At 44.1% G+C, this 17,112-nt stretch overlaps 1 protein-coding gene across 1 annotated transcript in view; it reads right to left on the minus strand.

Annotated features, from left to right (window-relative positions):
* Nucleotides 1-17,112, minus strand: part of LOC135548125 (guanine nucleotide exchange factor subunit RIC1-like) — a 103,793-nt gene that overhangs the window by 78,431 nt on the left and 8,250 nt on the right. The window contains exon 2 of the mRNA XM_064977415.1: nt 9,759-9,866. Within this exon, the coding sequence (XP_064833487.1) occupies nt 9,759-9,866 (108 nt within the window). The remainder of the gene's footprint in view (nt 1-9,758; nt 9,867-17,112) is intronic.

Consider the following 17,112-nt stretch of genomic DNA (forward strand, 5'->3'; position numbering starts at 1 on the left):
AGTTAATATACCAGACTGTTAGTCCTGCTACAGGCATAGTTAATATACCAGACTGTTAGTCCTGCTACAGGCATAGTTAATATGCCAGACTGTTAGTCCTGCTACATTAATATACCAGACTGTTAGTCCTGCTACAGGCATAGTTAATATGCCAGACTGTTAGTCCTGCTAATATTAATATACAGAGTGTTAGTCCTGCTACAGGCATAGTTAACTTACCAGAGTGTTAGTCCTGCCTGCAGACATAGTTAATATACCAGACTGTTAGTCCTGCTACAGGCATAGTTAATATACCAGAGTGTTAGTCCTGCCTGCAGACATAGTTAATATACCAGAGTGTTAGTCCTGCCTGCAGACATAGTTAATATACCAGAGTGTTAGTCCTGCTACAGGCATAGTTAATATACCAGACTGTTAGTCCTGCTACAGGCATAGTTAATATACCAGACTGTTAGTCCTGCCTGCAGACATAGTTAATATACCAGAGTGTTAGTCCTGCTACAGGCATAGTTAATATACCAGAGTGTTAGTCCTGCTACAGGCATAGTTAATATACCAGACTGTTAGTCCTGCTACAGGCATAGTTAATATACCAGACTGTTAGTCCTGCTACAGGCATAGTTAATATACCAGAGTGTTAGTCCTGCTACAGGCATAGTTAATATACCAGACTGTTAGTCCTGCTACAGGCATAGTTAATATGCCAGACTGTTAGTCCTGCTACAGGCATAGTTAATATGCCAGACTGTTAGTCCTGCTACAGGCATAGTTAATATACCAGACTGTTAGTCCTGCTACAGGCATAGTTAATATACCAGACTGTTAGTCCTGCTACAGGCATAGTTAATATACCAGACTGTTAGTCCTGCTACAGGCATAGTTAATATACCAGACTGTTAGTCCTGCTACAGGCATAGTTAATATACCAGACTGTTAGTCCTGCTACAGGCATAGTTAATATACCAGAGTGTTAGTCCTGCCTGCAGACAGAGGGTCAGAGCCTCGCTAAGTCCACTTTCTTACAAGCAGTTGTTATCCCCACTGGACTTGAGGCTATAGTTAATAGGCCTGTAGACAGCTGAAAGAAGGCTACTTATTGTAAAACACTTGTTTTTCACACCTCAGACACAGACAGCCTTCACATGGCATGTTGTTGTTGCCTGGCAACCACATTAACAAGAGGCCAGAGCAACACTATTGCATTTGACTTCCAACAGTAGTGCTGATTATCCTTGGATTGGAAGAGATGGAACACTTTATCAGTCCCCTCGTGAATGATGTAAAAAAAAACAGAGCACATATCAGTGGGAGGAACAGTGACCTGTCAATCATTACTGGAGCTCACACAGAAGAGCAGCCATCGTCATTGGGGCTGTGGTTTAGGTGCAGACAGTGCAAGAGCCAGGGAGATGTTAGCCTGGAACCATAACCGACATGCTCTGTGGTTTCAACCATTGTTCTTCACATGAAGCAATGGTGGAACGGAGTACCAATATCTCTCCATGGACTCACTGAAATGTTGAACATCACTTTCTGTTTGACTGGAGCCACACCATCATGCCCAAATCAAACTCAACTGTACTGGCTTGGATATTCTCTTTTGACATTGTTTTCTGCACGGTTCTGTGGTGAACACGTAACCAGACCGAACCAGTACAGTGATCTCACCACACACTAATGACCTAACAACCCATCGCTGGGGGCCCTGCCATACCACACACACATATGCGCGATGGGCCCCCACAGAGAAGTACTACAGAAGACCAGATTTGAAAAAAAAAAAACTGCAGGACCAGTGATGAGAGTGAGACTTCCTCAACTACGATAAGAGGGAAAGAGACTGATTTGTCTTCCTTTAATGAGACATCCTCATTACACTAAAACCACTGCCAACACCACCTCCATAAAAACACACCACCACAATCGCCACACAATCACCCCCCCAGCAGCAGCAACAGTAAAGGCATTAACCTGTCACACACTGAAAAAAACATGATCAACAATCTCTCATTCCACAAAATGAACACCGCTCCCCAGCATACAACATTTTAACACAGGTCACAAAATTCTCCCCACAACCAAAACACATTGAACAGATTGTCATGGTCCACCCATCAAAGGAAGCCAGTGCTAAGTTCACATTTGAAAGCGTCGACAGATCCAGCATGTCCCTGATTACGAACAGCTTGTCTGTGATACACAGTGCGTTTTCTCCTTGCGTACAACAGAGTCTGTTAGCAGAGCAATGCTACAGGCCTACAGTCTCCTTTTTTGTGCAGGAGAGTCAAACCTGCCTGTCTACAGCTTAGCAGTAGATCCCCCACCCCGACACACTCACGCAAAACAAGTCCAGTTCAATGATTTATAAACAGGTAGACCATCGACCCCTGGGGTGCAGCCGGGGGCAATCTGAGAGACGGCAGCAGAGTTTGTGAAAGCCCAGGGAAATGTCCATTCCTCTGCGAAAGAGAGACTTTGAGAAGGTCTGTGAGCAGAACCTGAGAACACCCAGGATGGCAGAGTTCTGCCATATAGAAATCAGAGTAGAACTCCACAGCCCGCTCTCTCATCTCCACAACAGAAGTTACAGGCCCATCAGACAAAAGTCTTTGGGTTTTTCCTCACCCAAAGAAGAAAGAGCTGGGAGCATCCATCTCGCTCAACATGGAAAATCTAGCTCTTACAAGTGCTCCTTTTGATCTGAAAAAAATCCCACAGGTCCCTGCATAGTTCAGACAGATCAGATTGCAGCCCCTCCCCACCTTGCCCCACCAGCTCAGCCTCCACCTCACTTTTGCCAACCTCAAGCTCCCCCAGTCCTCTCCTGGACTCTGAAAAGGAAGCTGTATACTGCTGACAGAAAACCCAGAATGTGGGCTTTTACCTACATCCCACCACTGACTGAGAGACTGAAACTCCCCCTTCTGCTGTTTCCACCTCTCCCAGTAGCCATAGAAGCTTGAGCAAAAAGTGGCAGCTTGTAAGAGCTTTACATGTCATTTCCATTAGGATGCCTGCCGGGGACCTGATGAAACAAAGAACTGAACCATGGCAATATGATTGTCCAAAATCCCTACTGGGAGAATGGAGACCCCCAAAGCCATATTGCTCTGATCCTTGTATAGATACGATCCAAACAAGCTGTACTCACCCATCCCAACCACGTATACTGCTTGGGATACTTAGTCCCTCACTAGATCTGACTCAGGGTATTAAGTTAGTGCTCGGTTGATATTCTGTTGGTGGTGTGGGGGCTGTGCTTTGGCAAAGTAGATGGGGTTATATCCTGCCTGGTTGGTCCTGTCCAGGGGCATTGCTGGACGGGGCCACAATGTCCCCTGATACCCCCGTCTCAGTCTCTAGTATCTATGCTGCAATAGACTATGTCATGAGGGGCTAGGGTCAGTCTTATATCTGGTCTATTTCTTGTCCTGTGTTAACTTAACTCTTGAAACTCTAGGGGCGCTATATCATTTTTGGATAAAAAGACGTGCCCGTTTTAAGCGCAATATTTTGTCACAAAAAGATGCTCGACTATGCATATAATTGGTAGCTTTGGAAAGAAAACACTCTGACGTTTCCAGAACTGCGCGTGCCCTAGAACGTGAGCTACAGGCAAAACCAAGATGAAACGGCATCCAGGAAATGAGCAGGATTTTTGAGGCTCCGTTTTCCATTGTCTCCTTATATGGCTGTGAATGCGAGAGGAATGAGTCTGCCCTTTCTGTCGACCCAAGGTGTCTGCAGCATTGTGACGTATTTGTAGGCATATCATTGGAAGATTGACCATAAGAGACCACATTTACCAGGTGTCCGCCCGGTGTCCTGCGCCGAAATTGGTGCGCAAACCTCAGCTGCAAGTATTTTTCCATGGAATTCAGAGAAGAAAGCAGGCTTCCACGAATATATCAATGAAGAGATATGTGAAAAAACACCTTGAGGATTGATTCCAAACAACGTTTGCCATGTTTCGTTATGGAGTTAATGGAAAAAGTTTGACGTTGTTGGTGACTGAATTTTCGGTTAGTTACGGTAGCCAAATGTGATGTACAAAACGGACGTTTCTCCTACACAAAGATGCTTTCAGGAAAAACTGAACATTTGCTATGTAACTGAGAGAGTCTCCTCATTGAAAACATCCGTCTTCAAAGGTAAATGATTTTATTTATTTGGTTATCTGGTTTTTGTGAAAATGTTGCGTGCTAAATGCTACTCAAAATGCTAAGCTAGCTTAGCATACTCTTACACAAATTAGTGAATAGCGATGGTTCAAAAGCATATTTTGAAAATCTGAGATGACAGTGTTAAGAAAAGGCTAAGATTTAGAGCAGATTATTTTCATTTTATTTGCGATTTTCAGAAATCTGTTAAAATTATGCTAATGAGCTTGAGGCTATAACTGTATACAGGTTTTTTTCATAGCCAAACGTGAACAAAACAGAACGATTTGTCCTACACAAATAATATTTTTTTGAAAAACTGAACATTTGCTATCTAACTGAGAGTCTCCTCATTGAAAACATCCGATTGCTCTTCAAAGGTAAATTATTTTATTTATTTGGTTATCTGGTTTTTGGGAAAATGTTGCGTGCTAAATGCTACTCAAAATGCTAAGCTAGCTTAGCATACTCTTACACAAATTAGTGAATAGCGATGGTTCAAAAGCATATTTTGAAAATCTGAGATGACAGTGTTGTTAACAAAAGTCTAAGCTTGAGAGCAAATATATTTATTTCATTTAATTTGCAATTTTCATGAATAGTTAACGTTGCGTTATTGCTAATGAGCTTGAGGCTATAAATAGAATCCCGGATCCGGGATTGCGCGACGCAACAGGTTAAGTATGATCCATCTAATTCTCTCATCTCTCGCTCCCCTACCGGAGGACCTGAGCCCTAGGACCATGCCTCAGGACTACCTGGCCTTATGACTCCGGGCAGTCCCAGTCTCCCTAGACATGCTGCTGATCCAGTTTGCCTTGTTCTGCCTGCTGCTATGGAACCCTGACCTGTTCACCGTTGTCCTTGTCTGAAATATGCTGTATCAACCTCTCAATGCTATGAAAAGCAAACTGGCATTTACTCCTGAGGTGCTGACCTGTTGCACCTCTATAAGCACCGTGATTATTCTTTGACCCTGCTGGTCTTCTATGAACATTTGAACATGTTGAACAACAATCTGGCCTGAACTTCTCTAGGGTAGGGGGCTGCATACGGAATTTTGGATGAAAAGAGAGCCCAAATTAAACTGCCTGCTACTCAGGCCCAGAAGCTAGGATATGCATATAATGAGTAGATTTGGATAGAAAACACTCCCAAAACTGTTAAAATAATGCATGTGAGTTTAACAGAACTGATATGGCAGGCAAAAACCTGAGGAAAATCCATCCAGGAAGTGGGAAATCTGAGGTTTGTAGTTTTTCAAGTGATTGCCTATCCAATATACTGCGTCTATGGGGTCAAATTGCACTTCCTAAGGCTTCCACTAGATGTCAACAGTCTTTAGAACGTTGTTTCAGGCTTCTACTGTAAAGGGGGAGAGAATAAGAGCTGTTTGAACCAGTGGTCTGGCTGAAAGCCTTGAGTTTAGTCACGCGCGGTCGTGAGCACGAGCTACATTCCTTTTCATTTCTAAAGACAAAGGAATTGTCCGGTTGGAATATCATTGAAGATTTATGATAAAAACATCCTAAAAATTCCTCTGTAATGAATATGCTGTTGTCCGGTTGAAATATTATTGAAGCTTTATTATAAAAAGACCCTAAGGATTGATTGTAAACATCGTTTGACATGTTTCTACAAACTGTAATGGAACTCGACTTTGTCTGGATTTTGCGCTCATGCATTGTGCCTTTGGAATAGTGAACTAAACGTGCAAACAAAACAGAGATATTCGGACATAAATATGGAAGTAAACGAACAAAACAAACATTTCTTGTGGAAGAGTCCTGGGAGTGCATTCTGACGAAGATCAGCAAAGGTAGGTGAAGATTTATAATGCTATTTATGACTTTTGTTGACTCCACAATTTGGCGGGTAACTGGATGGCATGCTTTTGTGGCTGAATGCTGTTCTCAGATTATTGAATACTTTGCTTTTGCCGTAACGTTTTTTTGAAATCTGACACAGCGGTTGCATTAAGAACAAGTTTATCTTTAATTCTACGTAAAACATGTGTCTTTCATCAAAGTTTCTGGGAGTGTCATCTGATGAAGATCGTCAAAGGTTAGTGATAAATTTGATCTATATTTCTGCTTTTTGTGTCACCTCTTTGGTTGGAAAATGGCTGAATCGGTGACTTGTTGTTGACCTAACATAATGATATGTTCTGCTGTCGCCAAAAAGCCTTTTTAAAATTGGACACTGTGGATTAACGAGAAGTGTATCTTTAAAATGGTGTAAAATACTTGTATGGTTGAGGAATTTTAAATTATGAGATTTGTTGTTTTGAATTTGGTGCCCTGCAATTTCACTGGCTGTTGTCGAGGTGGAACGCTACCGTCCCACTTGTACCAGAGAGGTTAATGGCCATGTACTCCTATAATCGCCACCCGGCACAGCCAGTAGAGGACTGGCCACCCCTCAGAGCCTGGTTTCTCTCTAGGTTTCTGTGTTTCTAGGGAGTTTTCCCTAGCCACGTGGCTCAACATCCACATTCCTGCTCTACGGGGTTTAAGGCTCGGTTTCTGCTCATAAATAACATTTGATTGATTTATTCAGATCATCATACAACACCTTTGCTTAGCTAAAATGTGGTTCCTCACTATTCCGGTATTTATTTCCAATCGAACAAGAACACCTCGCCCAGTGCTAAATGTGCGAACTACTGCCTTAGACTGCAAAACAAGTCTCCCCTCTCCCGCCTTGTACGAAGTGCATACACATTTAATAAAACAAATAAAATATTATTGATTTTGGCTCTAACCATTGACAACCTACTCTTACACACCTCCTTTTGACGAGAGAATGTTGACACCAATGCCAGGTGGGGGGGTGGGGGGGGCACTGCTACCCCTGCACTAAGATTTGTGCCATGGCTCAGCACCTGGGCCCCCCCCAAATCCACATCACTGTCTCTTTTAAATGTTCTTTGACATGCTCCCACAGCAACGCGCTCTTCCCACCGTACATGCGAAGATTTCCATAAGAGGTAGAAGGGAAAACACCACAATCAGAAACCAGAGAAACACAACGCCACCGTGAAAAGAAAAGGCCTATCAATTTAAGCAGTCTGAAGCCAAGCCTACACAGTTTCCTGGGCGAGACGGCACCCTACCCCTCATCCTTCCTCCCTAACAAACCTTCCAGAATCAGGAAAGTAAGACTCCAGCGTAAAGTCTCCCGTTAAGTCTCCCTCAGGAACCTAGAAAGTTCTCTCATCGTATATACTGGGCCCTCTGCCTGACAGCCTTGGATCCAGGCCTCCTCATCCCCCCCCCCCCCTCTTCCTCCTACTCCACTGGCACAGTAACATCCTCCTCCCCGGTCTGCACATCGATCAGGGCCTCCTCCCCAATGCCAGGCAGTATTTCCTGGGATGAGCCCACCATGCCTTTTCCCAGCCACACTCTTATTTCACACTTTTCTTCTCCTTTTTCTGTGGCGCCCTTCTCGGGCCTCCTCAGCCGTTTTAGCGTTCTCCAGAGGCGCTCTCCTCTTCCACCAACAGAGGAGTATCCGTTACTACAGCAACCTGCCTCTGCTGTAACCCCACTCACCTCTACAAGCCCAGTAGCCCACCTCCCCCAACCACGAGAGATGTGCAGTTTCGCAGGCCTCATTTGAAATGAGCTAAACGAAAAGACAAGAAACAAGTGACTGTAGATAGCTGACCCAACATGACTATCAGTAACAGTGAATCAACGGAGCTTGCTTTGCCCAGTCAGCTCGAGATAGCTATGAAGCATCTTTTAGTTGTCAACAAGCACAAATGTCATGTAGCCAAGTATATCAATAGTCCTTTCGTAAACACTTAGACAACCACACTAAAACGCGAGACGACAAACACTACTAGACAGATTCAGCCCAATTGGAGTTGTAAACTAGCGATTGCACAGCTTACCTACCTCCAAAAACAATGCAACTATCCATGATGTCAATGCTATCCAACTTGTCAGCCAGGCTGGCTGCAATCACTCACTAGAAAGCTAAATAGTTTAACGTAACTTCACATGCAAAATCAGGAAAATGCAAGGTATTGAAGGCGTTCTTCCGTCTCAGTGCAGCTTTGAATGTTGCTAGGTTTCATGTGGGCATGGTTTTGCACCAAGTTTGGCCTGGATAAAATGCACCTGTCCCAGCCCCCGCTGCCGGCTGGTCGTGCTTGTCTGCACTAGCTCCTGGTCTCTGGGCCTTACCTGGGCATGCAAACTTAATGTTTCCGAAGTCCCCACACTCAAAACACTGCAAACTATCTATGCTAGCAAACCCTACGTACCACCCCTCCCATGATTAACCTTGAAGTGGACATTTACCTGCTGTTCTGCCTTGTTAAGAAACACACACTGGCCTACGAAAGGAAACATGGTTAACGGATTGCGCTTGGCACCCAGTCGAGACCACACGAAAAAGACTTGCAAACTCTCTAAAAATAAAAAATAAAATGTAAAAAATCAGCACCAACACACCCCTCACAAAAATCCCATTAGCAACAAGCCAGGCAACAAGAATCACCAACAACCACCACCTTATTCATTCTGGCTGCAGAATGTATATATTCCACTCCCACCTGTTAGCCGGCAAAACTTCCTCCTGACACCATTCTCCGGATCGCACTTGAAGCCATTCAAAAGCAACAGCATTTTGCCACCACCACCAAACCATCGTGGCCACAACCAAACCGCAAACAAACTCCCCGGCCACCCTCCCTCAACACAGAAAAAAAAGAACAGTGGAAATTAATAAAACAAACGATGCGTTAACCCTCCACCATGGAAAATGAATGTAGAAAAAACAAAGTAAATACGAAAAAGTAAAGGAGACAGACAACAACTGCAATATGAGAGAGAGCGAGAGAGACAACAACTACGATGAGAAAGAGAGACAACTACAATGAGAGAGAGAGAGAGAGAGAGACAACTACGATGAGAGAGAGAGAGAGACAACTACGATGAGAGAGAGAGACAACTACGATGAGAGAGAGAGAGAGAGCGAGAGAGCAAGAGAGAGCGAGAGAGCAAGAGAGAGCGAGAGAGCAAGAGAGAGCGAGAGAGCAAGAGAGAGCGAGAGAGCAAGAGAGCGAGAGAGCAAGAGAGAGCGAGAGAGCGAGAGAGCAAGAGAGAGCGAGAGAGCAAGAGAGAGCGAGAGAGCAAGAGAGAGCAAGAGAGAGCGAGAGAGCAAGAGAGAGCGAGAGAGAGCGAGAGAGCAAGAGAGAGCGAGAGAGCAAGAGAGAGCGAGAGAGCGAGAGAGCGAGAGAGCGAGAGAGCAAAAGAGAGCAAAAGAGAGCAAAAGAGAGCAAAAGAGAGAGCGAGAGCGCGAGCGCAAAGAGAGAGCGCGAGCGCAAAAGAGAGAGCGAGAGCGCAAAAGAGAGAGCGAGAGCGCAAAAGAGAGAGCGAGAGCGCAAAAGAGAGAGCGCAAAAGAGAGAGCGAGAGCGCAAAAGAGAGAGCGAGAGCGCAAAAGAGAGAGCGAGAGCGCAAAAGAGAGAGCGAGAGCGCAAAAGAGAGAGCGAGAGCGCAAAAGAGAGAGCGAGAGCGCAAAAGAGAGAGCGAGAGCAAAAGAGAGAGCGAGAGCACAAGAAGTGACTGCACTGCATTACTCACCGCTACTGCTATCATGGAATCGTCCTGCTTCCATTCGGCCTGCTGATAGAAGCCAAACTGGGATGATGCCTTCGCCGACTCTATGTAGCTCACTATCAGAACACTGGGCTGGAAGACAGACAGAAAGAGAACGAGTGAGAGAGTGTCAGAACAGTGTCAGCAGTCAATCTCATCAGCCACACAGCCTTGTTAATATACTCCAAACCATAAGGTGGCAGTAGCGTTGTTTGGCAATGCATGTTTGTGTGTGTTTCTTTATGGTCTCGTCAAGAGGTATTCAACTCTAACCCTACGAGGTCCGGAGCCTGCTTGTTCTGCTCTACATGATAACTAATTGCACATAACAAGTAAGTGTCCCAGGTCTAAATCATTAAAAGGGGAACAATGAAAAAAATGCAGTGGAACTGGCTGTGAGGCCAAAAGTTGTGTTTGACGGGTCTGGTCAATGTTCGCTAGATAGCTTGCTGCTCTAATGTTGCTATTGTTGTTGGAAGCCCTTGTTTATACCAGCCAGATGGCCACAGCTATACAGCTCGCAAGACAACAAAGAAACAATTTAATTAAATCTCCATAAATCGCATACAGCCCATAGATCATTTTTAGCTAGCTGGCTAACGTTAGCTAAATGTTTAGCATGATTCGCTGGCTAGTTATCTGTTGTGATAGCTAGGTAAATACACTGCATTTGTATCTAAGCTTTACAAGGTATGCATGGGTGCCTGAGATGTGTGCTAGTAGTTTAAACTGACAGCTCAACAATTCAGTTTGTCAACACTTGTTACAAAAACAAGTAGTGATGTCAATCTCCTCTCCACTTTGAGCCATGAGAGATTGACATGCATATCACTAATGTTAGCTCCCTGTGTATATTTAACGCCGATGTCAGAGCTGCTGTGCATACCTATATAACGTAGGTACATGACGTAATGACGCCACGTAAAATGTTACGGCTACACTTGCAACAAAGCATTCCTAACCTAGCCCACAATGTCTGCTGTGTTGTTCGAGCAGTCAACCTACCGGAGTTACACAGCGTCACTGCTGTCAGCTTCACAACTGACATTTGGACCAGTGACATCAGCTCCATGAACATGCTGAGTCCGACAGCCCAGTGGGTCGTTGAGGATTTCGTACCAAGGGAGGTCGTATTGCATGCTCATGAACATGCTGGCTGTCATACCGCTGCTGCCATTTCAATGGCATTTGAGAACATGTTTGAAACATGAACACACACGCTAGCTCCATTCAAAAACAATTGACTGGAGAAATAAGCTCATCAACTTCGTCTGCAGCAGACGTGATGCCCTCAGGGAATCAAAACAATACTGCACGTAAGGCGTCAATGTAAACTGAGATTTTTGGATATAAATATGCACATTATCGAACAAAACATACATGTATTGTGTAACATGATGTCCTGAGTGTCATCTGATGAAGATCAAAGGTTAGTGATTAATTGTATCTATATTTCTGCTTTTTGTGACTGCTATCTTTGGCTAGACAAATGACTGTGTTTTTTCGACTTGGCGGTGATCTAACATAATCATATGTTGTGCTTTCACTGTAAAGCATTTTTTAAATTGGACACGATGGGTAGATTAACAAGATGTTTCTTTCATTTGCTGTACTGGACTTGTTAATGTGTGAAAGTTCCATATTTCTAAAAAAATATTTTAGAATTTCGCGAGCTGCCTTTACAGCAGGAATGTTGTCGAGGTGTTCTGCTAGCAGAACCCCTGCGCTAGAAAGGTTAAATAGAACCCCTGCGCTAGAAAGGTTAAATAGAACCCCTGCGCTAGAAAGGTTAAATAGAACCCCTGCGCTAGAAAGGTTAAATATTTTGTCCTGCCCTGAAACGGTTGAGTGTGGAAAAACCCAGCAGCATTGCAGTTCTTGACACAGACCGGTTCTCCTGGCACCTACTACCATACCCCGTTCAAAGGCACTTCAATCTTTTGTCTTGCCCATTCACCCTCTGAATGGCACACATACGCAATCTGTCTCAATTGCCTCAAGGCTTAAAATTCCTTCTTTAACCGGTCTCCTCCCCTTAATCCACACTGATTGAAGTGGATTTAACAAGTGACATCAATAAGTGGTCATAGCTTTCACCTGGTAAGTTTTGTACACTAAGTGTAGTTATAAGTAGTGGCGTAGCACGCATCCCCCGGATATGATTTTCAAACGGTATTGAACATCATACCCTCGGTATATCTCCCAAGCCTATTATATAATAGCAGAGACAGTGGAAACTAGGCCTTCATAAATGTGGGTGTGTCTTATTGTAATATGAGGCCACGCCCACTTCCACCCACTCTCCTAACTGTGCCAAGGAAAACCGCTATAAGACTTTAGTGGAGGAGCTTGAGGACAGGTCTCTACTTGTCCTAGCTGTGTGTGTAGCGGAGCCCCCGGTCCTGGAGCACCAGCAGCACTGGGCCAGGCGGAGACTCGCGGACGGGATTGCTAACGGGAATGTCGACAAGGTCAGACAGCCAGTCACACACTTTTACTACAACAATGGTTGATACATACTCCATACACTGAGCTCCAAACTTATTCAGATAGTGGCCATTTTTTTGTTTTGTTTTTGGGGAGGGGGGGGGGCTCTGTAATCCAGCACTTTGGATTTTAGATGATTCGCTGACTAGAAGCTTTTTTTTTTTCACACAATAGATTATTTACCACTCATTTCTACTGGGCACAAAATAATCTGAAACAACCAAAACAAACAGCAAATGCAGCCAACATATTATCGAGTGACAAGATTGATGTAGTCATCGCATTCTAGGAATATGGGACCAAATACTAAACTTTTGACTACTTTAATACACAAGTGAATTAATTCCAATATCTTTAGTACCCTAAAATGGGGGGGGACTATGTATAAGGGCTGTAATTTCTAAATGTGTCACCTGATATGGATGAAAGACTCAAATTAATGCGGATAGTCTGCACTTTAACCTCAATCATTGTATCATTTCAAATCCAAAGTGCTGGAGTACAAAGCCAAAACAACAAAGAAATTGGGTCATTGTACGAAATAGAAACAGGGGCACTGTATTCTAAGTATGCATGTTTCACAGAAAATCTACCAAGATTCAATACCAGAAATAATGTTTATCTATCGAGAGTTTAAAACCAAGATATGATCACTATGCCAGGGTTCTCCTCAAATAAGACGGACGGTGCGTCACCATGTAAAGATTTCCAAATTAAACTGATATTTAGTAACCATCTTTGATCGCCAATGACATTGTTGTGCATTGCAAAACAGGCCGTTCATAAATTCAGAGCGTTTCCATGTTCTTCAATTAATCCAGTGCATTTCAGCAATAGGGGAAGCCTAAGTGTAGCATCGTCTAATCATACAAACTTTGTAATGGCAGTCAAACAAAAGTCAAATTACCAAAGTTGCTAAGCTTGCAAGATAACCTCCAACGAATGCCAGAATATCTCCTATATTGGGCAAAAATCGAGTTGATTATACAGATAGCAGATCAGCTCATGAATAATGGGGAGATAAAGAGAGGAACTAGATTAGAGGTCGACCGATTAATCAGAGCCGATTTCATAACAAATCAGTATTTTGGGGCGGCGATTTTTTTTAGACCTTTATTTAACTCGGCAAGTCAGTTAAGCTGATGGTGGCCACACCAGATACTGACTGTTACTTTTGATTTTGACGCCCCCTTTGTTCAGGGACACATTATTCAATTTCTGTTAGTTACATGTCTGTGGAACCTGTTCAGTTTGTCTCAGTTGTTGAATCTTATCATGTTCATACAAATATTTTTATTTATTTTCCCTTTATTTAACTAGGCAAGTCAGTTAAGAACACATTCTTATTTTCAATGACGTCCTAGGAACGGTGAGTTCACTGTCTTGTTCAGGGGCAGAATGACAGATTTTTACCTTGTCAGCTCAGGGATTCAATCTTGCAACCTTACAGTTAACTAGTCCAACGCTCTAACCACCTGCCTTACGAGGAGCCTGCCAGTTACGCGAATGCAGTAAGAAGCCAGCTTGCATTAAACTTGTAAAAAACAATCAATCATAATCACTAGTTATAACTACACATGGTTGATGATATTACTAGTTTATCTAGCGTGTCCTGCGTTACATATAATCCATGCGGTGCGCATTCGTTGTTGCTCCAACGTGTACCTAACCATAAACATCAATGCCTTTCTTCTTCAACCCTAATGGCTGGTGTAACCGATGTGAAATGGCTAGCTAGTTAGCAGGGTGCACGCTAATAGCGTTTCAAACGTCACTCGCTCTGAGACTTGGAGTAGTTATTCCCTTTGCTCTGCAAGGGCCGCGGCTTTTGTGGAGCGATGGGTAACGCTGCTTCAAGTGTGGCTGTTGTCTCTGTGTTCCTGGTTCGAGCCCAGGTAGGGGCGAGGAGAGGAACGGAAGCTATACTGTTACACTGGCAATACTAAAGTGCCAATAAGAACATCCAATAGTCAAAGGTTTATGAAATACAAATGGTAAAGAGAGAAATAGTCCGAAAATACTATATTAACTACAACCTAAAACCTCTTACCTTGGAATATTGAAGTCTCATGTTAAAAGGAACCACCAGCTTTCATATGTTCTCATGTTCTAAGCAAGGAACTTTTTTACATGGTACATATTGCATTTTTACTTCAACACTTTGTTTTTGCATTATTTAAACCAAATTGAACATGTTTCATTATTTATTTAAGGTTAAATGGATTTTTATTGATGTATTATATTAAGTTAAAATAAGTGTTCATTCAGTGTTGTTGTAATTGTCATTATTACAAATAAATAAATAACAATCTTCCAATTAATCATTAACGGATTTTTTCGGTCCTCCAATAATCGGTATCGGCATTGAAATATCATAATCGGTCGACCTCTAGTTAAGTTACCTTGATATTTCAACGGGGATCAACTGTTTTGAAAATATCCATATCTACTCTCATGCTATTTGTTGATTACACATTCTCTACCAAAACGCTCATATGGGCAGTAAGTACGATACAGCACTCAATCAAACACAAACCTAGCTACCCTAGTGCTAATTATCAAGAATAACCCAAAGGGACCAACTTCAAACAGCCACTTTTCATACAGTATATGATAAGGGTCTCAGAGGACCTTACAGTAAGGATTCCTCCTGATGAACAGCATTGTCATGGAGATCACAGTGATGTCATGACTTGAGCATAATACGATGGAGGTGGATATGCCTTCTTGCATGAGAGAGAAGCACTCAATCAATGCCATCAAGCCTCTCTGGACTGCACAAAAAAGTAACCCTCACTCAACCACGGCCCTGAAGAACCTTATCTTAAGATGTCTTTTCATTTTAGGTAAAGTGATACTGAGAGCGGTTCTCAAAATCACAACTGTGATGAGGTTGGACACCAAACACCAAGGCCACTCAGACAATACCCCACATAATACCACACTTCATAACAACCCATTCTACTGAGTCAGTGTAATTGAAGAGGTCCCAGAGGGTAATTCAGCATTCCAGGGAAGCATTCAGAATAGGGTCGAGGTGTCCATGTGAAGCATTCAGAATAGGGTCGGGGTCGAGGTGTCCATGTGAAGCATTCAGAATAGGGTCGAGGTGTCCATGTGAAGCATTCAGAATAGGGTCGAGGTGTCCATGTGAAGCATTCAGAATAGGGTCGAGGTGTCCATGTGAAGCATTCAGAATAGGGTCGGGGTGTCCATGTGAAGCATTCAGAATAGGGTCGAGGTGTCCATGTGAAGCATTCAGAATAGGGTCGAGGTGTCCATGTGAAGCATTCAGAATAGGGTCGGGGTGTCCATGTGAAGCATTCAGAATAGGGTCGGGGTGTCCATGTGAAGCATTCAGAATAGGGTCGGGGTGTCCATGTGAAGCATTCAGAATAGGGTCGAGGTGTCCATGTGAAGCATTCAGAATAGGGTCGAGGTGTTCATGTGAAGCATTCAGAATAGGGTCGAGGTGTCCATGTGAAGCATTCAGAATAGGGTCGGGGTCGATGTGTCCATGCGAAGCATTCAGAATAGGGTCGGGCCGAGGTGTCCATGCGAAGCATTCAGAATAGGGTCGGGGTCGAGGTGTCCATGCGAAGCATTCAGAATAGGGTCGAGGTGTCCATGCGAAGCATTCAGAATAGGGTCGGGGTGTCCATGCGAAGCATTCAGAATAGGGTCGAGGTGTCCATGTGAAGCATTCAGAATAGGGTCGGGGTGTCCATGTGAAGCATTCAGAATAGGGTCGGGGTGTCCATGTGAAGCATTCAGAATAGGGTCGAGGTGTCCATGTGAAGCATTCAGAATAGGGTCGAGGTGTCCATGTGAAGCATTCAGAATAGGGTCGAGGTGTTCATGTGAAGCATTCAGAATAGGGTCGGGCCGAGGTGTCCATGTGAAGCATTCAGAATAGGGTCGGGGTGTCCATGTGAAGCATTCAGAATAGGGTCGAGGTGTCCATGTGAAGCATTCAGAATAGGGTCGGGGCCGAGGTGTCCATGCGAAGCATTCAGAATAGGGTCGGGGTCGATGTGTCCATGTGAAGCATTCAGAATAGGGTCGGGCCGAGGTGTCCATGTGAAGCATTCAGAATAGGGTCGGGCCGAGGTGTCCATGTGAAGCATTCAGAATAGGGTCGGGCCGAGGTGTCCATGTGAAGCATTCAGAATAGGGTCGAGGTGTCCATGTGAAGCATTCAGAATAGGGTCGAGGTGTCCATGTGAAGCATTCAGAATAGGGTCGAGGTGTCCATGTGAAGCATTCAGAATAGGGTCGAGGTGTCCATGTGAAGCATTCAGAATAGGGTCGAGGTGTTCATGTGAAGCATTCAGAATAGGGTCGGGGTGTCCATGTGAAGCATTCAGAATAGGGTCGAGGTGTCCATGTGAAGCATTCAGAATAGGGTCGAGGTGTCCATGTGAAGCATTCAGAATAGAGTCGGGGTCGAGGTGTCCATGTGAAGCATTCAGAATAGAGTCGGGGTCGAGGTGTCCATGTGAAGCATTCAGAATAGGGTCGGGGTCGAGGTGTCCATGTGAAGCATTCAGAATAGGGTCGGGGCATTCAGAGGTGTCCATGCGAAGCATTCAGAATAGGGTCGGGCCGAGGTGTCCATGCGAAGCATTCAGAATAGGGTCGGGGTCGAGGTGTCCATGCGAAGCATTCAGAATAGGGTCGAGGTGTCCATGCATTCAGAATAGGGTCGGGTGTCCATGTGAAGCATTCAGAATAGTCGGGGTCATGTCCATGAAGCATTCAGAATAGGGTCGAGGTGTCCATGTGAAGCATTCAGAATAGGGTCGTGAAGCATTCAGAATAGGGTCGGGGTCGAGTGTCCATGTGAAGCATT

Source organism: Oncorhynchus masou, chromosome 11, assembly GCF_036934945.1.
Source record: "Oncorhynchus masou masou isolate Uvic2021 chromosome 11, UVic_Omas_1.1, whole genome shotgun sequence".
In the NCBI taxonomy this organism is placed as follows: domain Eukaryota; kingdom Metazoa; phylum Chordata; class Actinopteri; order Salmoniformes; family Salmonidae; genus Oncorhynchus; species Oncorhynchus masou.